The sequence below is a fragment of the Opisthocomus hoazin genome, chromosome 9 (assembly GCF_030867145.1).
Source record: "Opisthocomus hoazin isolate bOpiHoa1 chromosome 9, bOpiHoa1.hap1, whole genome shotgun sequence".
In the NCBI taxonomy this organism is placed as follows: Eukaryota; Metazoa; Chordata; class Aves; order Opisthocomiformes; family Opisthocomidae; genus Opisthocomus; species Opisthocomus hoazin.
This window is the reverse complement of record NC_134422.1, coordinates 25,348,727-25,372,848: the sequence shown is the minus strand read 5'-3', so window position 1 is coordinate 25,372,848 and position 24,122 is coordinate 25,348,727. Positions and strand designations below refer to the sequence as shown.

The following is a 24,122-nucleotide window of genomic DNA, read 5'->3' as shown; positions in this document are numbered from 1 at the left end:
CGTTTCAGTAAAGATTTTAATAGGTACTTGTGAATAGGATGGATTATTATCCATTCTGACAAAGCCTCCTCACCCTTGCTTTGTTACTGCAACTATACCAGGTCATGATTGTTTTAATTTTTTTTTTTTTTTTTGATTGGTACATGCTAACTGTTCTTAAAACACTATGTATGGTAATACTGATTCCGGATTTACTAATACCATATTTTCTGTGTAATTCACCACTACCTTGGAGGAAGTTATAGGTATTGCAAAATATTTTAAACATTTTGACAATGTTTTTAATTGATATTAATTTTCCAAGCTGCCCTCTGTCTTATGAGAAGAAATGCAGTCCTGCCATATCTCAGGTTAATTAATATGCATAACCAATCATGGCAAGGGGTAGAAAAATTTACTGTAATAGCACACCTTGTAGGGGGTTGATAGTTTAGTTTGCTTCTGTAGTATTTCATATTCAGATGTGGTATGAGAAGAGATTCCACTTTTAGCAGTCTTCCTTGCCCATTAGTAATACATACTGTAGAAAAACAAGGAATTTAATTGAAGAAAGCATCTGGAAGAATGTCAATAGGAGATAAGCTTTGGGGGATGTTTCTTCCAAAAGTGTTTGGATAGCAGAATAGACAGAGGTATAGGCTCTCAAATCTATAGTATTGCTCTAAGTATGTTTGTAACTTAATTTCTTTGTGGCATTTCAGATATACTGGTGGATTTTATCTGTGTGGTAATATAAAACGTCCTTTTTCAATAATTATTTCCTGCAATAAGTTTGAAATTAGTTATTCACAGTAGCTTTCTTCATTTGGAAATGTAATTAGGATTTTGTGCTTTGTGGCATGTGATATAATAATTTATGGGAGGATAATACCTTCTTTTAATTGTTATTTTTAAGTGTAGCACATTCCTTCCTCAGCTATAATTTTCCTGTGACTCTTGGGAAAGGAAAACCTGAAGAGTGTTTTTATTCTCAAGAAGAAAATACTTAGTCTGACACTGGTGTTGAAAGACAAAATGTTACTGAAGATTGGTATTCATGCAGATGGTGGATAAATAGCTTTGACTGGTAATGCATCTGCATCAAGATCTTCCAAACATCAGCACCTGCCTGTTGCTATGAGGCTGATATTTCTCTTTAGTTGCTTACATTTTCTTGAGTGTTTTAATTTTTTTAGAGATTGAGTAATTTTGTTTTACACTGGTGCTCTTAGATGCCTCTAGATCTGTCTCCTCTTGCAACACCAATTATAAGAAATAAAATTGAAGAACCTTCCGTTGTGGAGACAACTCATCAAGATAGTCCTTTACCTCACCCAGAGTCTACTACCAATGATGAGAAGGTCAGAACCCTTTTTTTGAAGTTTTTTGGAATTTGTTTTTCAGATCATCTGATGATGTGTAAGTTTGTTGTGCATGATGATAGCCACACTACTTAGCTGGTTGAAAGGAAAAGAATTTTTGTTTGCTATATTCCTGTAGATACTTGCTTAATCTGTTCAATTCTTTAGTTAGCTTTGTTCACAGCAATTATTTCTTTGCCTCACACCGGCCATCCAGTAGAGCGAGAAAGGAAATCAAATTTAATATCTATGATATGTTAGAAAAGGCTAAAGGGGCTCTGTACTCTGTTCTATGCATCATCATTCATGAAAAACCAAAAGAAATTCAGTTTCTTAATTTTTTTTTTTTGAATAATGTCAACAGTTTGAGACTTTTCCTGTGTACACTTTTAGGTTTATCCTATGTTTTACCATGAATTGTTTTGTAGAACAGCAGGGAATGTTCTATAAAAATGTTGAGGGATGAATGGGCTCTCTTTCAAAGCTAAGCACCAGATAATTTTGTTTCAAATTTTATACTCTTAAGGCTGTAGCAGTATGTTCAAAAGTGGTGATCTCGGGCATTTGCTTGTTTAGTGTTTACTTCAGTATTCATAGAAGGCTGAGGTATTGTCTGTCGCTAGAGGATGTTGCAGTCAAATCAGTTTTAGAACTGTTGCTCTAAAGAATGTTTTAATATTTAATGGTTTAATAGTACTGATAACTTTGATATGTGAGTTGTGGTGTTTTCATCATATGCAGTTCTCTTGAAGGACACAAAATGAAGCAAAATCAGTGACATAAATGAATTACTTCCTTAAAAATATTAGGAGCAGAACATAATAAAGCAATATAGTTGCTCTAGTCTTTTTTCTGTGTGCATCTTCAGTGGGCAGTCTGCATTTGAGGGACTTACTCCCAAAAATCAGCAGGACTTTTTAGGATCGCGGGGTGCTTTAGATTGGAAGGGACTGCAGGACGTTCCTGGTCCAACTTCCCAGGGGTTAGCTCTGAGATCAGACCAAGGTACTGGGGGCTTTACGCAGTCTGCCTTGAAACCCCTGAGGAGGGCAGCTGCCCAACCTGTTCTGACGCCAGGCTGTCCTTGGGGTGAAAGTGTTGTTCTCTGGATCCAGTCTGAACCTCTCTGGTTTCACCTTGCACCCCTCCTCTTGTCCTGCCAGCAGGCACCAGTGTGAGAAGAGCCTTCAGTGTGTGACAGAAATTTAAGAGAGTTTCAATTCAGATTTGTCTTTACAAAGATTCGCTGAGTTTTATTAAGGGTTTTTTCAGGGCATAACTGGTTTTAAAATATATGCGCCAGTGTAACCATTTCATTGGCCAAACATGTTTTAGTAGCCTTAAATGATTACAGCCTGTTAATGTATGTGCAAGACAGTTCTAATTTTTCTTGTAGTTGTCAAAGGAATTTCTTAGAGAGCCTTAAAAATTATGCTTTAATATTTTCCTAGTTTTCCAAGAGCTCCCTGAGTTCTGTTAGGCTTCAATAAGAGTTGATATTCTGCTTTGAATAGACCAATATATCATTAGAAGTATATAAAGCCTTTTAGCCGTAAAATAATAAGCAAATGAAACCTAGTTAATTATTTTGAAACAAATTGTTTTCTTACAGTAATAATCAGTTATAATATTAGTTCTGGCCATGTACATTTTTGTATAAAGAATTCTGTGCGTTCATTGATAGCATTAGGAAGTTATTGCGTGATATTTTCTTTTAAATACAAAATACTTGCAAATATGCGTCTCTGAAAACACTTCTTAGATAAAGTAGCTGTCCTCTTTTGTAAAATATTATCCAGTTCAGTGGCTTTTAGTTTCTAGAATAAAAGGGTTGGAGAGGTCCTTTCAGTAAGTCTCCAATACCTTTGATTAGGCTTATAATTCTTTCTTGTAAAGGTAAGATCACTTCGGCTTAATCTCATGATTGCAAATTCATCTCTTTTTTTTCTTGTTCTTTAGCAGAATATGTTTACAAACCATTTTATTTCAGACAAAACTTATACTTTGTTAGTGCAATGTTTTGACGACCAGTAAGTTAATAGCCAATAAGTGCTCACAGAGTGCCGTACCTTACTCTCTCGTACATAGTTACCTGGTTGCAGGAACAGTTGGGAGGCCAATTCCAGCTGCTTGCTGAGAGGCGGAAGGTCATACTGACATACCAGCGACTTCTAGGCAGGTGTTCAGAAAGCATTCAAAGTCAGGTGGATGGGGCTCTAAGCAGCCTGATCTGGTGAAAGATGTCCGGGCTCCCAGCAGAAGGGTTGGACTAGATGAGCTTTACAGGTCGCTTCCAACTCCAACCGTTCTATGACTCTGTGAAAGTCCTTCAAGGGGTCTATTCTTTCATCATGTGCATCTATAATCCTGTAGTCTTTGTTCACATGTGGAAGCCACTGTGGTCTTGGATGTTGTCTGAATTGTGCAGCATGTTCGTGCTAGTGTACAGATTTAGCAGGTGTTCTGAATTTATGAATCGTTGCAGATTCAACAGGGCCAGTTTTCTCTAGAGCTTGTCAGTTCTTGGGAGGCTTTCACACACTGCCTTGCAGCACTTCTCTTCTTGTCCTTACATATTCTGGTAGCTATTTCCCCATCCACACACAGGTACTTACAGAAGCCACTGGCACAAACCCGCACAGAAGGGGCTGTTATGGCATGACTGTTGTTGAGGATGTGTGAATATCTGGTTAGTTATGCTTTTGTGTTAAAGCTGTATACAGAGCTTCATGGCTGCTGTTAGCTGACTGTCTTTTCCCCCTTTGTTATGGAAATTAGAATTATTTTGTCATAGCTGTTTATTCTGTGGTGTTCATATATCTAAATTTATGTTTATACATACACTTTAACATATATGTGGTTGCCATGTAGGAAGATGTTTCAGGTGAAAAGAAGAACAAGAAAAAGAGCTCTTAACACCTGTTGACTGTTCGGGGCAAACATGGGTGTTCCTGTGTCAGATTCCTGTAGTGGGAATGGACTTTCTTGTGGCTCCTTGCTCACAGTAACAAGGCAGGTAATGGTGGCAAACAGCAGGCAGGAGAGGGTGAAGCTGAAACCAGTGAAGAATGACACAATATTAATTTCTGAATTGACAGTTGCCAAAAAATGATCAGGGCAAGTATTCACAGAATCACAGAATCACAGAATAGTAGGGGTTGGAAGGGACCTCTGTGGGTCATCTAGTCCAACCCTCCTGCTGAAGCAGGGTCACCTACAGCAGGCTGCACAGGACCTTGTCCAGGTGGGTCTTGAATATCTCCAGAGAGGGAGACTCCACAACCTCCCTGGGCAGCCTGTTCCAGTGCTCCGTCACCCTCAGAGGGAAGAAGTTCTTCCTCATGTTCAGATGGAACTTCCTGTGCCTCAGTTTGTGCCCATTGCCCCTTGTCCTGTCACTGGGCACCACTGAAAAGAGTCTGGCCCCATCCTCCTGACACCCACCCTTCAGATATTTATAAGCATTTATTAGGTCCCCTCGCAGCCTTCTCTTCTTCAGGCTGAACAAGCCCAGCTCCCTCAGCCTCTCCTCGTAGGGGGGATGCTCCAGTCCCCTCATCATCCTTGTAGCCCTCCGCTGGACTCTCTCCAGTAGCTCTTCATCTTTCTTGAACTGGGGAGCCCAGAACTGGACACAGTACTCCAGATGGGGCCTCACCAGGGCAGTGTAGAGGGGAAGGAGAACCTCCCTCGTCCTGCTGGCCACACTCTTCTTGGTGCACCCCAGGATCCCACTGGCCTTCTTGGCAGCCAGGGCACACTGCTGGCTCATGGTTAACCTGTCGTCCACCAGGACACCCAGGTCCCTCTCCGCAGAGCTGCTCTCCAGCAGGTCCACCCCAAGCCTGTACTGGTGCATGAGGTTGTTCCTCCCCAGGTGCAGGACCCTGCACTTGCCCTTGTTGAACCTCATCAGGTTCCTCTCTGCCCAGCTTTCCAGCCTATCCAGGTCACGCTGAATGGCAGCACAGCCTTCTGGTGTATCTACCACACCTCCCAGTTTGGTGTCGTCAGCAAACTTGCTGAGGGTACATTCTAACTCTTGATCGAGGTCGTTGATGAAGAAGTTAAACAAGACTGGGCCCAGTACTGACCCCTGAGGGACACCACTAGTTACCGGCCTCCAACTAGACTCAGAGCCGCTGATGACAACCCTCTGAGTTCTGCCATTCAGCCAGTTCTCTATCCACTTCACCGACCACTCATCCAGCCCACACTTCCTCAGCTTCCCTAGGAGGATTTCATGGGAGACTGTGTCGAAAGCCTTCCTGAAGTCGAGGTAGACAACATCCACGGCTCTCCCTTCGTCTACCCAGCCAGTCATGTCATCGTAGAAAGCTATCAGATTGGTCAGGCATGATTTCCCCTTGGTGAATCCATGCTGACTACTCCTGATAACCTTCTTTTCTTCCACTTGCTTCATGATGGCCTCCAGGATAAGCTGCTCCATCACCTTTCCCGGGATGGAGGTGAGGCTGACCGGCCTGTAGTTCCCTGGGTCCTCCTTCTTGCCCTTTTTGAAGATTGGAGTGACATTGGCCTTTCTCCAGTCCTCGGGCACCTCTCCTGTCCTCCAGGACCTCTCAAAGATGATGGAGAGTGGCTCAGCAATGACATCCGCCAGCTCTCTCAGCACTCGTGGGTGCATTCCATCGGGGCCCATGGATTTGTGGACGTCCAGATCACTTAAGCGATCCCTCACACAGTCCTCCTCGACCAAGGGAAAGTCGTCCTCTTTGTAGGCTTCTTCTCTTACCTCCGGGGCCTGGGATTCCTGAGGGCCAGTCTTAGCACTGAAGACTGAAGCAAAGAAGGCATTCAGTATCTCTGCCTTCTCTGCATCCTCCGTCACCAGGACACCCGCCTCATTCAGCAGCGGCCCCACATTGTCCCTAGCCTTCCTTTTGCTGCTGATGTAGTTGAAGAAGCCCTTCTTGTTGTTTTGGACATCCCTTGCCAGCTTCAATCCCAGGTGGGCCTTGGGCTTCCTCGTCGCATCCCTGCATGCTCTCACCACGTTTCTGTACTCTTCCCAAGTGGCCTGCCCCTCTTTCCACATTCCATGGACCTTTCTCTTCTGCCTGATCTCTGCTAGAAGTCCTTGTTTAACCATGCAGGTCTCCTACCTCCTTTGCAAGATTTCTTTCTCAGGGGGATGCATTGCTCCTGTGCATGGAAGAAGTATTCTCCCCTTATAGCTTCCTCTAATTTCCCACAGTCAAGCAGTTGAGTCTCCTTTATGTTTTGCCTATGGCTTTTCTCAATGAGTAAGATCTGTATAGCTGTTACACCAAATTCCTTATTTGCAAAGGAGTGTTTAATGCTGCCCTAAGAATATGCGCTAGTCAACTCTTCCCTTTTTTTTTTTTCTGTTTCTGCAATTCCATACTGAATGTTTTATTCTTTTGAGGAATGCTCATCTGTAATTCTAGGTACTGTGTTCAAATATTACAACATTTACAAATATACCAAATTGATACTAAAGAAAAAATTCTTGCTTTCCTTGATACAGCTCATGGTTACTCTCCAAAAACTCTCATTCACTGTAAATAGTCTTTCAGGTCTCTTGGGGAGAAGGCTGAACGAACTAATGAACCCTGATGACAAATCTAGCCTCTGAACTTTTGAAGGGAGAAAATTTCGTTCTCTAAAGTCCTTTCTTTTTTAAAGGCAACAGTTTGCCAGCCCACTTACAGTTCTGTGAAGTGCTCAGAGGAGCACACACATTTTGCAATGGATGTATGAAAAGAAAAACAATCTGTAAGACAGCTAAGACTTTACTACTTAAAGCTGCGTGGATGAATTTTAAAAGCTTAAGCTTAATTTGCAGTGAATGGTAATCAGTGTAGCCTATATGACACAGGTATGAGATGTTCTCTTTGAATTATGGTTTAACAGTGGAGCAACTAAAGCCTCCTGATCTTAAGAGTGTACTTCTATGTGCCATTGATTGCAGTAGCTAGTGTCGAAAGAATAAGTAACTTGGAAGAATCCTGTCTGAAGGTAAATCTGAAGTCTGACAATATCAAGGGTTTCCTGAAAAGGCAGGCATTAGTTACAATAAGACATTTCTAGGGTTTCAGAAACAGCAAATGCAGGTACTACATTCTAATTGATAATGTACTTTACCTAATTGCTAAGCTAAGAACTCTAGTCAATTCTATCTGCTGTTTACTTGCAACTAATGAAATTTATTTTCTGTGCTCAAATAATTTATTCTGCATCAGGATATGCATGTATTTAGCAAAGCTATGAATGTAACACTCCAAGTATTTTTAACTTAGTAGCATTCTAGTTAAGAGAAGTATGTGGGTAAGGAATAAAGGCTTAAAAGAAGACTGTGGGTTGTTGCTTTTTTTTTTTCCTTTTTACTGAACCATAAAGCTCTTGTTTCTCTCATTTAAATCCGGAACAATGGACTGAAACTGAAATGTATATAAGAACACCATAGAATGTTTTCCTTATTCAGAGGGTGGGTAGACATGATGGTGCTGATAGTGCCATGGGTTTCTTGGGAAAAAAAAGCCCTTAATACCTGATCAAAACTGAGTTATAGGTAATAGTAGCCTGAGCATAAATTGAGCCAGGGTTTGTCGTAAAACTAATATCACTGTTGTTGGAATGGGTTCACTTTGATGGTTTAAATGATACATCCAAAGGACGTTTTTTTTTAATGTTTTTCATTGTATAACTGATTCTGCTTGCATAATATTCCAGAAATTCTGATTTGTTCCGTCAAACCGTGTTCATTTAACAGTCAGAATTAATGGTCTATAGTTGTATTTTACAAATTGATTAATCTTTGTTTTTCCTCAGGAAGTGTCACTGCAGCAGACTGCACAGCCTACATCAACAATAGTTCGTCCAGCATCGCTACAGGTTCCTAACGTGCTACTTACGAGTTCCGACTCGAGTGTTATTATTCAGCAGGCAATACCATCACCAACATCTAGTACTGTTATTACCCAGGCTCCATCCTCTAACAGACCAATAGTGTAAGTTACATAAATCTTAGTAGAATGTTTTCTTACAGAGGTTGAAAACATTTTGTCACGTTTACTTTCAGTTACCGTTTCTGCAGTTAATGTACAAATTTGAGATGCTTTGATGGAATGTGGTGCTTTACTACATATGAAACATACAACTTTCACTACATGTGAAATAGAATTCCATGTTCTCCACATCACTAAGTTCATATTTTTGATCAAATAAATACTACATTACAACTGTAAACAAACAAGCCAATTTAAAATAATGTGTAAACTTGTTCTCTTCTCTGGATAAGTTTTCTTTTATATAGTTCATTCCTTTTTCAGTCCAGTTCCAGGTCCTTTTCCTCTGCTGTTACATCTTCCTAATGGACAAACCATGCCTGTTGCTATTCCTGCATCTATCACAAATTCTAATGTGCATGTCCCTGCTGCAGTTCCAGTAAGTAAGCATGATGCTGTATTAATTTGAGTGGAGCAGATTTGCATAAGTGCAGTATAGAACTTAGTTTTAAGCAGCTTGATAGCTGTTTTGGCTTCGGAGGGTAGTGCTGTCGTATGCTCTCTATTATGATAACATACTCAGGTTTTCTTCATTTTTATACTTTATCTGGTCAGCTTGTTAGACCTGTCACCATGGTGCCTAGTATCCCAGGAATCCCAGGGCCTTCCTCCCCACAGCCAGTGCAGTCTGAGGCTAAATTGGTAAGTGAAAAACTCCATTATTCCTCAAGAAGAATAACTTGAGAAATTAATTGAATTCTATTGCTTTTAAAAACAGCTTTAGTTTTGTTTTATTAGTCTATATTCTGCAAGTACAAATTTAATAAAAACAGAAAAATAAGAGCTGCATTTATTTTACAGTTATTTCAAATTCCATCTTATGTTAGTTCTGTTGTTACTGGTCACTTTGGTCTCATTTTCAGCTATTCTTTTAAATGAACTAGATTTTTAACTAAACTCCTTGCTCCGTGTATTCGAGGATAGGGAATGTTAGTTGGAAGAAAGACAAGGTTAGTAGCATGTTAACAGTGAACATCACCTTCAGAGAAGCAGAATATATTTCCTCCCAAAGGATATGATGTTTCTTAAAAAAAAAAAACAGGATAAGAAAAAGGTTTTTTTAACGATGTTTTCAGAATCTCAACTGAATGTAGTGTATTTGGTAAGAGTTTTGTGATTAGATATGTATTACTGATGTACTTAGGAAGTTGTTTTGTGTGGAGATTGTTTCTGTTGTTTCAGGGCAGTTTTAGGGGTTTGGGGATTGGGAAAATCATGAGTAAAACAAGCAGAAGAAAGTTGTGGTGTTTTTTTTTTTTTAAATATTAGTGATCCTGTTATGGTGGTAGTTTGAGTTAATGGGTTTCTTCAAAAATTTTCTGCAACATTAGGTAGTTGCTGCTCTGTTTTTGCTGTGTTGTTTGTTTGTTCCAACTGTTCTAAAGCAATAGAAAATCTATTGATAAACAATCATTAACCCATTTATGTATTTACAACATGCCTCTGTAAACAGTATCTGTCCTGTGAAGTAGTGTTCCTCTTCTGACTCTTACTTTGTGCTAAAAAAGAATAAGGAATACCCACTAGATAAAATATACCTTTTTACATCAATATTGCTGAATTGGAGAAAGTGGCATCCTTTAATACCTGATTTCTCTAGACCTAAACCTGTGGACTTTCTTTCCATATCCATTTTCTCTCCTCAAACCACAATAAGAAAATCAGTCTGGGAATACTAATTATTCTGCTGTCCAGAGTAGTGGAATTCCAGTGTAGTGGGCACACTAGACCACGTTCACCAAATACTGAGACTCTTGTGGGGAGCTGGTCACCAGTGCGCTGACTTTTCCTAGTGCTGTCAGGTCTTCCTTCATCTTCCTCCTCTGTTGAACACGATCACTTTTAAAATAGTGTACAGAGGGACAGAGAGGAAGAAGGTCTGTTTCAGTGCACCCTTTGTTGCCCTAGGAATGGGAAAAGGAGTCTTTTAATACCTGAGGAAATACTTAAGTGTAACCAGCTCTGATGAGATGAATTAATCTAAAATCCAGGAGAGAAGAATGTAAGAAAGTGAAAATGAGAGCTGTTTTCTTAGAAATTGCACATTCCTTAGAGTCAGGAGACTCATGCACTGAATTCTGCTTTTTGAAATCCAGGAGGAATTGATTCCAAATACTTTTTTAGATGGGCAAGAAATAAGGTTTAAGCATATTACTGAGCGATTTGCTCTTACAAACCTTTAAAGGGCTGGGGGAAGGAAATGTATACCACATGTATGTGGTAAAGACTTTGATCTCACATTGGAAGAGGCAATCACTCAGATGCAAAGAAAAACAAAGATCATTAGACTTAAATTTTAACAGTCTCATTAGTCTTCTCGTTAGAATTTAGCTAATATATGCACTTCAGTGATTGCTTATCTTTTTTTAAGTGAGACTGTAAAAAGGGTATTTGCAGTATTCTTTCCTTTCTTGTCGCTTAATATAAAGCATGAGCAGAATTCAAGAATATCAGAATTATGTATATTTCTTACGCTCACTTACTTTTATATAGTGCCTATTCACAAAAATAAAAAACTTAATTTCTTATAATTCCTAAAGTAAAAGCAATTTAATGAGAAACTTAATGTTTATGTAGAAAAGCTTCCAACAGGAAGACTAACTCACTATGCCATGTAATCTATTGTTGGCAGATACGTAATGGTTTATTAACTGTAAAGTTCTGTTTAATTTTTAAACTGTCAGTCTTTGTGATGCCAAATCCTTTCTTTTTCATATAACTCTTCAAAATAATTTTGCTTGCTACATACTGAATTCTGCAAAGGCATGGTAATCGGATTTATTTTTCACTTGCATTCTTGGTTAATCCAACAGAAGACTTAATATATAGTTTTACAGCCATTTGTTTGCTTTGTATTTCATTAATAGTTCATATTTAAAGTTGAAATATAAGGTCTGAAATTTAAGAAGTGAACAATGTGTGTTTCATCACAGTGTATGTTTCATCTATTGACAGTATACTGCAATTTGTGGATTTGTTGATATGTTTAAGTTAGCAGAACACTGGGAATGCTTCCTGTGCCCTTTTGCCCACCATAGCCACGTTTCTGCTTCATAGTGAGGTGAAGTCTATCAGCCCAGTGTTCTTAGTGTCTTTTGGACAGAAAAATGGACGAAGGGGCAAAGCTGTGATGTTCCCTTCTGAACAATCGGGGCCCAGGAGCTGGAATATTTGTAGATATTTGAATTTTCTTGGCTGTTGCTTTATTTTATTTATTATTTGGAGAATTTTTTTGTTGTTCTTTATAGACAGACCTTGCTGTCTCACGGATTTTTTTCATATTGCATTATAAAATGTAGAAATATGTAGTAAATATAAAAATATGCTTGAATAGTTTCCTAGCATTGCAGCTATTCCTCAGATATTAAAGTGAGTTTGGTAGCATATGCAATGCAAAATTCAGCAAGTTTACATTTTTTCATAACCCCAAAGGATTTTGTCATACATGCTTTTGGCCATCGTTGTTTGAATCTTTCTTTTATTGAGAGACCATACTTCCCTAATACGGTATTCTGCATTTTTCTACTATCATGTGTATGACAATACTATTTCAAGGTATTCTTAATTGACACAGGGCTGCCTGCTTCAGAGACTGAGTAAAATTCTGGAAGAACTGTTTGCAGTAACTTTGTGGCTTTAAGATGCAATATCCCCTAATTGCTGAATTGTTGTGAGATATAGATCTGGCCTGTGTAGAAGGCACAACTCCTAATGTTTTGGATGAAATACCTGGTACAAACCAAGGGCAGGAACCGGGCACTCCCTTCGCTTGTGCTGTGTGCCTTTCTTTACAGAGGCTATTTCTGCAGTTCGTTTCTTCCATGACATTTCAAGAAACTAGTATTTTAGAGCTTTGTAACAAGAAAAGCAGTTTGTGCTCTGGTTTAATTCCTCATCTTGATCATTCATTTTTCTTGCCTGCTTACAAAAGGCTACTATTGTGTAGACTTCCGTTTCCTTCTTTGAAGTGAAGGTGAGAACTAGTTTGATGAAAATAGATTAGAGATTGTAGTACCATTATTTCCTAATGCTACGGAGTTTAATTATTTAAATACAGATTTGGGAAACTTAATTTGTATATTTTTGTTAGTGATACCTATTTTGATGAAGACCTGTTGTTTCCTTAAGAGATGTGTATACCAAATTGTACATAGAGTATCATGTATTTCTTTATATAAAAATATGAATGAACTTTAGTAAAACAAACTGACATTTTGTTTTCCAAAAGCTAAAGCTTAAAATAAGTGGCAGAAGATGTCTTTGGTAAGGGGCGTAGGATGCCTTCCTATAACACAATTAAAATTTTTCTTCAGCTCTCCTAGAAGTCTTAAAACCCTTTAAAGATAAGGAAACGAATATATTTTCTGGGTATTTTTTTCTACTATGGACAGCTTTTGGAGACTTTTTTCCAGTTCGTAAATGGGCTCTCTTACAGTATTTGAAAGTGTTTTTTCAGATGAGAGTGTCCAACCTGATTGCATAATAATCAGAACTGTGTGTTTGTTTCTATATTTGGTAAAGTTTTCAGTCTGAAGTGTCAAACTTCTTCAGCATGGCGGTTTTGGTTATTCATGTGAAGTGAGCTACTGAGGTGTCACTTCTAGAACTCTGTGCTTTCTTTGCTGAAATGCTCTTTTCTCTGGTTATGGTTGAAGTTGCCTGACACTGAATGATCACATGAATTCCATAGAGGGACAGTTGCATGTGAGAAGAGATTCGCTGAGTGAAATAGCAGATAGAAAAATACATACCAACTGCAAGGAATAGTGACTGGGAGGGGGGAAAAAAGTCACAAACAACAACAAAAAAAAAAAAAAAAAAGAAAAAAAGAGGAAAATACAGACACCATGACGGACAAAACTTTAAAAATTAGCTATGCAGTGAGCCAAATCCCTATGATTGGTGACACTATTGCGAGAGGCTGTCAGCTGAAACAGCTGAAATTTAGTGGAAGAGTGGGTTAAGCACAATCGTGTGTGTCTGCTTCAGCACTGAAACATACACAGTGCTGTATGTGTTTCAGTGCTATGGGGTAGTTAAGTGAAATTAGATTGCATCTTAATTTTATTGTCCACTATTGAAATTACTATAGTGAACATAGCTGCTCTGTTCACACCTGTGAAAGGCACTGTCACTATAGTTTTGAAATTCTTGCATCCTTTTTCTCCTGTAGCTTGTAGACCTGAAGTGAAATACTGCTAGAGATTTTATTCAGACAGAAGTGGTCTTTTACTGCTGCTCTTTTGAAAATATCCTTGTGTCTTGTACTGAGAGTGATGTTCAGTAGGAGTGAAAATGAGTTTCAGATTCCTGTGGCACACTTAATTGTCAAGTTTTTTTGACGCAACTCCAGATTTGTGTTTGTGCTAAAGAAACTTCCTTCCATGTACTGAAGTACAATCAAATGCATAAGTCAGTTTTGTGGTACTTTGGAGTGGCTTGGAAGTAGATGCAATAACTATGTTTAAAAAAAAACCAAACAAAAACACCCAAAAAATAATACAGGATACCTCCTCACTAACATAAGGATTCATGATTCTAAATATTACAGAATTGCTTCTGATCTCTCTGTAAGACTATCTGTAATTGTATGCTTTCTGTATATGAAATGTGAGCTATGAGCTACTCTTGCTTATAAAACATCCTTTTTTGAGTATGCAGCCTCTGGATGCAAGCTTAACGTTCGGACCCTTCTGCATGGATTGCAGAAGTTTCCAAAGAACTCAGAAATTGCTTTAACACTGAATGTTCTCCTCTGTCTCCTCCTCCCCATGTAAAACCCTTTGTCACAATCTGAGAAATACCTTGCACGCAGTGGGCAGCCAGTAGGCTTTCTGCAGGAGGTTTCTACTGAGAAGTGACAGAGGGCAGCTTGGCAAATGTTCAGAAGCCGACATTAACGTGCTGGAGCTCGGCATGGGACCCTGTGTTCAGCAGAATTCTTCTGACCTGTCTCTCTGCATGCCGAGCTAATCAGCAAACACCTAATGAGCCTACTCTAAAGAAGCAGACCCTCTCACAACCTACTTCATTTTCATATGTTCTCTGGGGGTGGAGAGACAAGACTTCATAAGGACTGATGATGCTGCAAAGACCACAATAATGATAATTAACTTGCTGAATTTAGAAGATTATGCTGTTAATTAGTTGCAAAATAAAGATAAGTAATAGAACAGCAGATGGTAGGATAACACCCAGGAGAAGGAGGGTTATTACTCTGATGAGCTTTTGTGGCAGATATGAAATATGGATCTGAGTTTTTCACAAATTGTTTCTGGAGAATATTATCTTGTTTCTGTGAGCTCTGGATGGAATGAACTAGTGCTACCAAATTTTGACAGATGCAGTGAGGATTTGTTCTCAAGGATATACATGAACAATAAAACCTTACTAATAAAGACTTCAAAAGCCATTAAGCTATTTGCAAATACTAATTTTAATTTGCCTCTAATAACCAAATAATAGCAAACAAACCTTGGTTGTCATCGGGTTTCTCCACATAATAATGCTTGAATACATTTAGTCTAATATTTGTTACTATTCTAATACTTGATTTTTAAAACAGATTCTCGTCGTATTTGGGGTAACTGTCTCACTACTCACAGGAAGCACGGCATTCACATACTATTTTACTCCAGCATTACCTTCTGAAATGTGAAAACTTTTAAATACGTGAGCTGGATATCTCCTTGTGAAAATCTGTAGATATTCCTCAGGTTTTCACAATATTTCTGCATTTGTGGATAATTTTAATTATAACTATTTGAATTTCAACTTTTGAACTCTGCAATGTATAACTGAATGCAATTATTTTCTATTTCTCTTTCCGTAGTACATTGCATTTAACAATGTAATTTTCAAAAGGAGTTTATTTACTTGTTATACAAATTCATAATGTTTAATCATTAGCATTACAATAGAGAAAGTTAAGTCCTACATTGACTGCACATCCTTTGTGCCTGATGATAGTTCTTTTATAATGTAGATAGGATTGTTCTGTTTCCTTCAATTTCTACTGCTATTTTCAAATCAAATGTAAATATACAAATTTAATAGCATGAACTTCCCTTCTTTTTAGGTTAACTTTGCAAATATGTCTTTAACACAGAAATGCAGAACTAGAAAGAATGGAGCTAGACAATAATAAAAGGTACTTCCCTTATGGGCACGTTAAAAAAAAAAAAAAAAACAAACCCTAATTACTTTTGTTTAATCTCCCAGATCTTCAGAACTTGGGCTTACTTTAACTAGGGAGATGGATATACTAGTGAAACTTCTGCTTGAGGTAACCAACTTTAAGCAAACACTACAAAGCATTTCCAGGAGTTCATAGACTTTGTTGTTTGGTGGTATTTTTGTAAAGGATGCTTACATCAAGGTTTGCTCAGGAGTCACAATCAAAGTAGATCAGACATTCTGGCTGTACACATGCTAACTGTAGAAATGGATATGCTCCACTGCCATGAAAATCAGAAGTTAGCTTGTTATCACTGAACTTGCATATTCAGACACTTGGCTTGGATGAAATCTAATCATTTTACTTCTCATGGCAGTGGAAGAGCAGTGTGTGTATGTATATATATATATATGGCCAGTTGCTATGTCTTGGTTGAGTAATTTTTGAGACAGTAACTTTATAAAAACCTCCTAGTAGGATGGCTTCAAATAAAAGAGCATACCCTTTAAAACCTCAGTGGGAGTTAAATTAGACACATTGTAACTAATTTGTTACAACTAATGTGTTCTGTCAGTACTGTCTTCATTCTGAGTCCTGAAAGTTTGTCAGGACCTGCTGAACAGCAAGTTATGATGCAAGAAATACTTCAAAAGTAATTCAGATAATAAATGAAAATACATTTTGAAAACTCAGACGTTAATAGCTTCTGGGAAGGATATTGGATAAAATCGTCGTATTAACATTAAATACTGGCTACTTTCTTTAAAAAGTATTTTTTAAAAGTGATTTGGAAGTGATGTGTTTCCGTGGTAGTTCTGGTGGTAGCTTAGAAAATTTTACCATTTAATGACCAGGATTAGTTAGAATTTTAACAGGGGGGAGGAGGGGAGGGAAATAATCTTCTCAACCTTTTGATCATTGCAGTTAGATCATAGACTTTGATTTTAGTAATTCTAGTTAGACATTTAGAAAACACTAGTCCTTTCTGTGTTTGTTTAGCAGGAAGCAGGGACTGAAATGTTTTTGTTAGCTTGTTTTTCCAAGGTGAATTAGGAAGGTACAAGTTGATTCTTGAGTTTGTTTTAACACTGTAAAAAGAGTACTAGAACAGCTACCTAAGGGTTTAGGATTTTCAGAGTGCTGTACATATGTTAAGGATTATGGGCAGGTTACGTTAAACATTTGTGTCATCCTGCCCTAATGCCTGCAGCTGCCCTGAATTTTTGTTGTTAGAGCTAGCACTGGGCAAATTACTGTAAATTTGTTTTGTGTACATTTCTGAAAGCACCTTCTTCATTCCGGGAAATTTACAAAGTTGATACAGAAATGGGGTGGGGAACAGAACTTCATTAACACTGAATTTGTATGTCCACTTGAACAGTCCCTATCTGTGGTAATGTGTGCTGTTAATTCAAGCTAGAGCAGTCACTACAGAAAAGACTACTTATAGAAGTCACTGGTTAAGGGTTCCATAAGAGCAAGGCAGCAGAGGAACATTGGGAGTTTCTCAGTTCACTTTGTAGTCCTGAAATAGGCTGTCTGCTGGTGGTGATTAGATGCTACAGCCAACTGTATGGAATTGATAGTTGGTGTAACTTGCCGCATTGAAGACCCGAAGATTTTTTTGCAGTTCTGATGGAGGTACTCTGCAATCTGTTGTTCTAATTGTAAAATAGGATCCATGAAAGCCTATCATCTTGCAAGGTAGGAGAGAGCTGTCCCTGTATTCCAGTGACTTAACTATTGAGAGACACTGGAGACTATAGTTTATAGAGAATATCTACATGCAGAGATGCAAAATTTTCTGCTTATTTGCAGCTGGCCAAGTGCAGTCTAGCTCCAGCATTTTTAAGACATTTTATTAATATTAGTAATCTGGCAATAGTTTGTTCATATTCCAAAATATGATGGTGCAAGTTATCAGAGTTTTCCTAAACTGTCACGTATTGTCATTAATCTTTTCTGAAACTTGTATTAGATTCTTTAAAAATCCAGTGCTAGTAGAAGGAACATTCTTCAATACCATTTGTCTAATGAGGTAAATTCTTATGTAACACAGAAAATCTCATGATAAATGACACAGTATTAATGAAATTTTAAGAAATAATCTGGAATTACAATCAATTGTATCTACTGAAAGTTAGTGTGACCTTTTATCATTTTATCTTAAGAATTTGTTGTAAACAGAATATATTATCTGTTATAGTTTTAATAGATTCCACCGAAAGTTGAGTGAAGTAATTTTTTGAAAGGTGGTCAATAAAATGCTTTAAAATACTCTATCCAGTTGTCAGTAACTCTTGAATAATTTATAGTCATTTAATAATACAGCTGAAATTTGGAAGGTATTGTACTTCGTAGTGGATGTGTGCAATAAAGAAAGAACTTCAAATGTTTTAGCAATTTTGTAATGTAAAATAGCGTGCTGTAACAGTTACTTTGCACATTTCTATATAAATAAAACCTAATCTTTACATAGAACCTGAAGCTTGTTATTGTTTTGTGCATTACTGAGATGTTTCAGCAAAGACCTTATTATATATTATTATATAATAATTACTCATTGGAAAAATTGTAGAGGTGAGTATATGTAAAGACTGTAAAAAAGTAGAGTCATAACAAACTATTTAAAAATGGATAGAGAACACCAGAATTTTTTAAATGGAAGGAAGTTTGTGTTCTGGTTTTTACCTATTTTCCCTCATGTGCGGTTGTTTTCTTTCTGATCTGTGCCTTGTGTAACACCAGCCTCAGCAACTGTTGGTTCATGGCTTTCCAGTCATCTCTGTGTGGGCACAGTTCATCATGAAGGAGGCTTTCTGTTTACTTCTTCTCATTCTGAGATCCTGTGTAAAGCTACGTTGCTATTGTCAAGTTGGCAAGAAATTGTCACCTCTTAGTAGGTATGTGTCTAGATCACAGTTGAAAACCTGTAAAAGGAAACAGTTATTTGAGTTGGAGCTCCTGTTCCCAAAATGGAAGTAACTACTGATACAAATCATTAGTAACTCCTGAAGTTAGCATGGTAGAATATATCTTTTTTTTTTCCTCCTCCTGCTTGCAGAGATTGAAAGCAGCCTTGACCCAGCAGCACCCTCAGGTAACAAATGGAGATACTGCCAAGGGACATCCAAGTGGGTTGGTTAGGACTCAGTCAGAGGAACCCCGACCACAATCACTACAACAGCCTGCAACTTCAACAACTGAAACACCGGTATGATAACAGAGTGAACACATACTTCCTGCCACTGTTTGTTTGTTTGTATAACACTGTTGTACAAAAAAAAAATCTTTTTTTTTTTACTCTTGATTTGTGAAATAGAGGTGAATGCGAGCTACAGACTGCTCTTGGAGTCAATAGTTCTCTAGCAGTAAAATGTTTATACTTCTTACATGTTCTTAAATGCTTCTAAAATGTATTATCCAAGATGATTATTTCAGAATAGGTATTCTCTGTCTGTTCAAATTTAGAACTAAGTCCTCCTGATTACTGGAGTACATTAACAGAAAATTCTGTGGTAACTGAAAATTTTATGACTGGTTAATATATATTTGAAAAAAAATAAGTGCTTTTTTATTTATATTGCATGTTTAATGTTTTAGATCATAAACACTTAAGAATTTCTTTAACTGCATCAGGTATCATGCTTATGTTAATTTGCTTGAAGGTCTCTGCTGGGCTGCCACTGGAAGAGTTTCAGCTTTGTGATTAAGCATAATGTGTTAAGTTACTCCCGGGTGCTGAGAGGAGGGCTCTGAGTTTCAGAATGGTGTGCTGTCCCTTTGGGGTGACAGATGAGAACAGGGGAATAAGGAATAGGAACTCTTGAGTCAAACTGGAAGTTAGAGGTCTGCTGGAGGAGAGATGCTTCCATGGGTGAATCCTTGAGGATTGCTGCTGTTCTACTTCAGAAAAACTTGTTGGAATATGTTTTTAGAATGCCTTTAGAAATCTCTTAAGAGTATTTTCAGAATTCATAGCACAATACTAATTTTATAAAAACTACATACTTGGCCCAAAACTGGAAGGACCTGCATCTGCAGTGAAAGCACTCAGGTTCTCAGACTGGCCAGGGAAATCAGATAATTTATCAAACTGAATATGTTTGGAGCAAAAAGAGGAAAATAGTTACCTATTGTAAAATGATCTCTTCTTAGGCTGCTGTTCTCCAATCCTACCTTAAGCTAATACTACCTGTAAATATGTCATGTAGACATTTATATTCTGTCTGTCCTGTCACTTCAGAGGATTTTAAGATCCATTACATTGTTATCGTAATTCAGTAGATCTTTGCCTAGGGGCTGTATACAGCTATGAAAGGAGCGTAATGTATAATTTAAAATACTGAAATATTTTGGTCCTGTCATAATATGTGGGTGGATATAAGGGAAATTGGTATGCAGTGGTGGGGAACACATCATCAAGTAGGAAATTGCTATCTGGAGATCCAGGGATCAGTGAGTATCAGCATTGACAGCATTTGTCAAACAGCTTCTGTATATTGGGCATAAACAATTGTGGAGTATTTCACTTGTGACTAGGTTTGTGGGAAGTGTCAAAAGTAAAAAATTTATTTCCTGCTAAATGTAACTTTTAAAAACTATTTTGAGTGAGTTTTTTAAAGGTTACCTTTTGTAAATACTTGTGTCATCAGAATTTGTAAAAGAATGTCTGAGAGTCCATCTAAAGAAGTATTGCTTCCAGGCTTTATTCAGTTGCCAAATGTAAATGTCATATAAATGTAACTCTTTGAAGTAAATGGCTACTTTTAGTGCAATTTAAACGAAGCTAGAGCCATGATTAAAATGTTACATGTTAATGTAACATGGTAAGGAGTGTAAATACAGCAAAAGATCTTAAAATATATCTGTAGAGTTAAATGGCATAGCGTTCATACAACCTGAGCGTATTTAGAAATGTCGTGAGTGCTCTTCTCAAGATGTGACATGCATTTATAGTAGTGTTGTAGCTTTAGTCATGAATATGGTATCATACTGATAACTTCTTTAACACTTTTTACTGTTTTCAGGCATCACCAGCTCAGCCTGCACCACAAACACCAAATACAGGTGGTCGGCGAAGAAGAGCTGCTAATGAAGACCCAGATGAGAAGAGAAGAAAGTTCCTGGAGCGAAACCGGGCTGCTGCTTCCAGATGCCGACAGAAACGGAAAGTCTGGGTGCAGTCATTGGAGAAAAAAGCTGAGGACCTGAGCTCGCTAAATGGCCAGTTACAGGTATACTTTTTATTTCAAGTAAAATTGTGTAAGTTTTTTGAATCTTTGGCAGTGGTCTTGGATCAATGGAACTTAAACTTTGCATGAAATCTGAAATAGCAATGGTTTTGTAACTGCTGGCTCAGGTCAGAATTGAAAATTCAGCATTAATTGCATATACCAGTAAAACAAGAATATAAGAGAATACTCAGATTTGAAGATGGCAAACTTTAGGATCATGCCCTTTTGTCCTTTGTTTCATTTTAAATAACTTTCAGACTGTGATACTAAACAAGGATGACAAGATGTGTTGGAGCAAAGGCTTGTTAGCAAAGTAATAGCCTTGCCTTAAAGACTTCTTGCTCTTAATAATTTGTATCACAGCCTAAGTTATTTAAATAAGATGTGGTTTAATTTCCTTTGGTTCTTTTTAACCTCACTTTTTTTCCTTTAAAGTGAATGTAGTGCTCGTGAAAGGTGCCAGATTGACATCACTGGAAACTGAAGGCCTCTTTTGTCCACAGAACAGGTACAGCACAGGCAGTGGCAGTGCAAATTTCACCACACTGCCCTCCCAGTGTGCATAAATCCCATAGTGAGGAAGGGTACTGTAGTAGGGTAGGCTAATGTATGTTGCCAGTCATTTTTCCACCTCATCTGAGGTTGTCAGTCTTGGAAAGTTGTCATGTGGACACACTTTTCCTCCTGTAAAACAATCCATGACCCTTTGGTTTAAACTATTAAATGTTAAAACATCTTTAATGTTTTCCAGCAGCACATGAGAATTGGCACAAAGTATTGTTTCAAAATAGAAAGTCTAAAGGCTTTATTTTGAGAATTACAGAAAGGAGAAATGATGTAATTTCCTAAATGAAGCATTCATTTAGAAAATGCAGTGGAAAGTATTTTGATATTTTAAAGTTTCACTTCTTTTTCTTTCATCAGAACAGTTCACTGAGTCAAATTCAGAGATCTTTTCCTTCTTATTAAAACTCCTCTTCCATGTTGTTTGATAAAGAAAGTGTTCCAGCTTGACCAACAGGAAAGTAGGATGTTGAGATAACTTTTTATCACGTAATTGAAATTACAGTATATGAGTTGTCTTCATGTTCACATCTTTAAAAATACTCAGCATCCCAGACTGTAAAGTGCAAGAAATTCCTACCTAAGCACACAACATGAAATAGTTTCCTGTGTTCCAAGAATCATGACACTGTGCACCAGCATTAGTTAAATTACTTGCAAATATATGGTCTTCTCATACTTGTTCACAGTCTTTAGGCACGTTTCTTTAGTGCAGTCACAGTCCTTACTGTAAATTCATTAATTACGAAATGGTTTATAGAACTATAACTTAAATAATCTAAGAAACAAGTGAAGATAGTTCTACAGGAATCGAAACAAAGAACAAAAATGGTTGGCTATATTTCAGTTTTCTTAGTGAAAGTAATTTTTGATATTATATGTACTCACTTTAGCTTATACGAACCAGTTTTATAACCAAAAAGAACGTAAGTACTGTAACCAAAAGATTTCCAGATTTCCAAGAGTTAACTCAGTAATAGTGAATTCAAGAAAAAGAATTTTCTTAATGGTCTGCCAAAAGCAAAACTGTTAACTGTGAAGAACGGAATGACTTGTAAAGAAAATTGAATGTCAGAGAAATAATTAAACTCTACTTTATGTGAAAACATTAATCAATCCTATATTTCCATAATAATTCTTCACTTGACAGGCTAACACAGCTGATCAGCATAGTGGGCAGTAATGACCCATGATTACTTACTTTATATTTAATAGTAAATTTAATAAGTTTGGAGTTTCGCCTTAGTACAATTTTATAGACTTGAGTGTAAGGGTTTAGTAGTTCATATTTTGTTTAATATCTAAATGACCTGCTCAGCTGGATTTATGGAGATGTCACATTTCCAAAAGTAGGCTAATACCAAGATGACGACATTGCATTGCTTCACGTAACAATTCTGACTTCCTTCAACACAGTTAGTAACTTTCTTGTAGTGTCTATGTAAAAGCTTCCGACGTCAGTGTCAAGGGCTGTAAGACTGGAAACTCTCTTAACAATACAGACAGAGTTTGAAGAGGTTTACTTGGTTGATGTATATTTTGTTCTGTGGTTTTCAGCTTTCTGTAGATTAACTTCTGCCTAGTTTCTTCTTTTAAATGTTTGAATGTAATTTCCTTTTTAAGCATTATTAATCACATTTTTGTGTAAGGGAAAATTTCCATCTGTTACATCACGCCAGTAACATATTTAGGTTAGGTTGGCTGTCTTTATTATAGGCTCTGCTATGTAAGGTTTTTTCATGCTTCCAACCTTTTAAAGTTTATTTACTGTTTGATTTTTGTGGACTGTGTTTTCTACTAATATGTTGGCTTGTTTATTGATGTTAAATTTTATATACCACACTGTGTGCCTTGCACAATCCTGCAAGGTACAGTATGCTATATCATGTGTTAAGAGGAAGTATTGACAGTGTGTCCCAGTGGCCGCTCAATTGTACTGCAAGATCAGATGCCAGAGTTCATTGTATGGTCTCTGTTTTATCCCTGTTGCTTTAATAATCTTAGAGGGCAATGTATTAGTAGAAGAATGGCCTGTCTTCCTCACAAGGTCATTGTAGGTTTTAAAGGACCAACAGTCAGTGGCCGTTTTTACTAATGCTGCAGAAGCTGCTTTAGGAAGACTAAAATATGAAAGAAATGCCCATAAGTAAGGGCCCTTATCCCTACAGGGGTATCTCATTGAAGTTACCCAAAAAGAAGCAGGAAGAGCGGTGTTTAGCTCAGCTACAGACAAGCCCCTAGCCCTGTAAGTCACATCTACCTGTCTCTGATGATAGTTTTGGGAAGTAATACCTCACAAATACTGTCCCACGCCTTGCCGAGTAAGGATTAATCTGGTCCTGCTATTACATACGTATTTTGGATCCAGGGAGAAACAGGCAGATACGGAATACGCTCCGTGGTGTACCTTCATAACAATACAGAAGGCAAGGTGTCTTTTGAAAAATGGAGTGCAGGTAAAAATAGATAGGCTTTCCTCCAGAAACCTGCTTTCTAATGTTAGCATGTTTTGAAATGTGGGAACTTAAAAATTCTTTTAGAGAGCGTGTGAGGTATAGTTCTTGCTTCTTTAAAGAAATGTTGATACCTACACTTGACTTGATATCTCTTTAATGAGGAGGACCTTTCCAGTGCGAAAAACTCAAAACAATCTTTCTTCATGCCAGCGGTTGAAGTGTTTATTTTTATTCCATGTGTTTCTTCTTGTTAGCCTGTTTTCCATAAAGATCACCACCTGTTAACGTACTTCGAA

General features: G+C 37.6%; 1 protein-coding gene across 3 annotated transcripts in view; it reads left to right on the top strand.

The window, feature by feature from the left end:
• The window catches only part of ATF2 (activating transcription factor 2), a 50,747-nt gene that overhangs the window by 14,999 nt on the left and 11,626 nt on the right, over window positions 1–24,122 (top strand). For all 3 annotated transcript variants that reach the window (XM_075430877.1, XM_075430876.1, XM_075430879.1), the window contains exons 7-12: window positions 1,212–1,340; window positions 8,157–8,335; window positions 8,657–8,771; window positions 8,948–9,034; window positions 18,634–18,783; window positions 20,600–20,806. In XM_075430877.1, coding sequence (XP_075286992.1) covers window positions 1,212–1,340; window positions 8,157–8,335; window positions 8,657–8,771; window positions 8,948–9,034; window positions 18,634–18,783; window positions 20,600–20,806 — 867 coding nt within the window. The remainder of the gene's footprint in view (window positions 1–1,211; window positions 1,341–8,156; window positions 8,336–8,656; window positions 8,772–8,947; window positions 9,035–18,633; window positions 18,784–20,599; window positions 20,807–24,122) is intronic.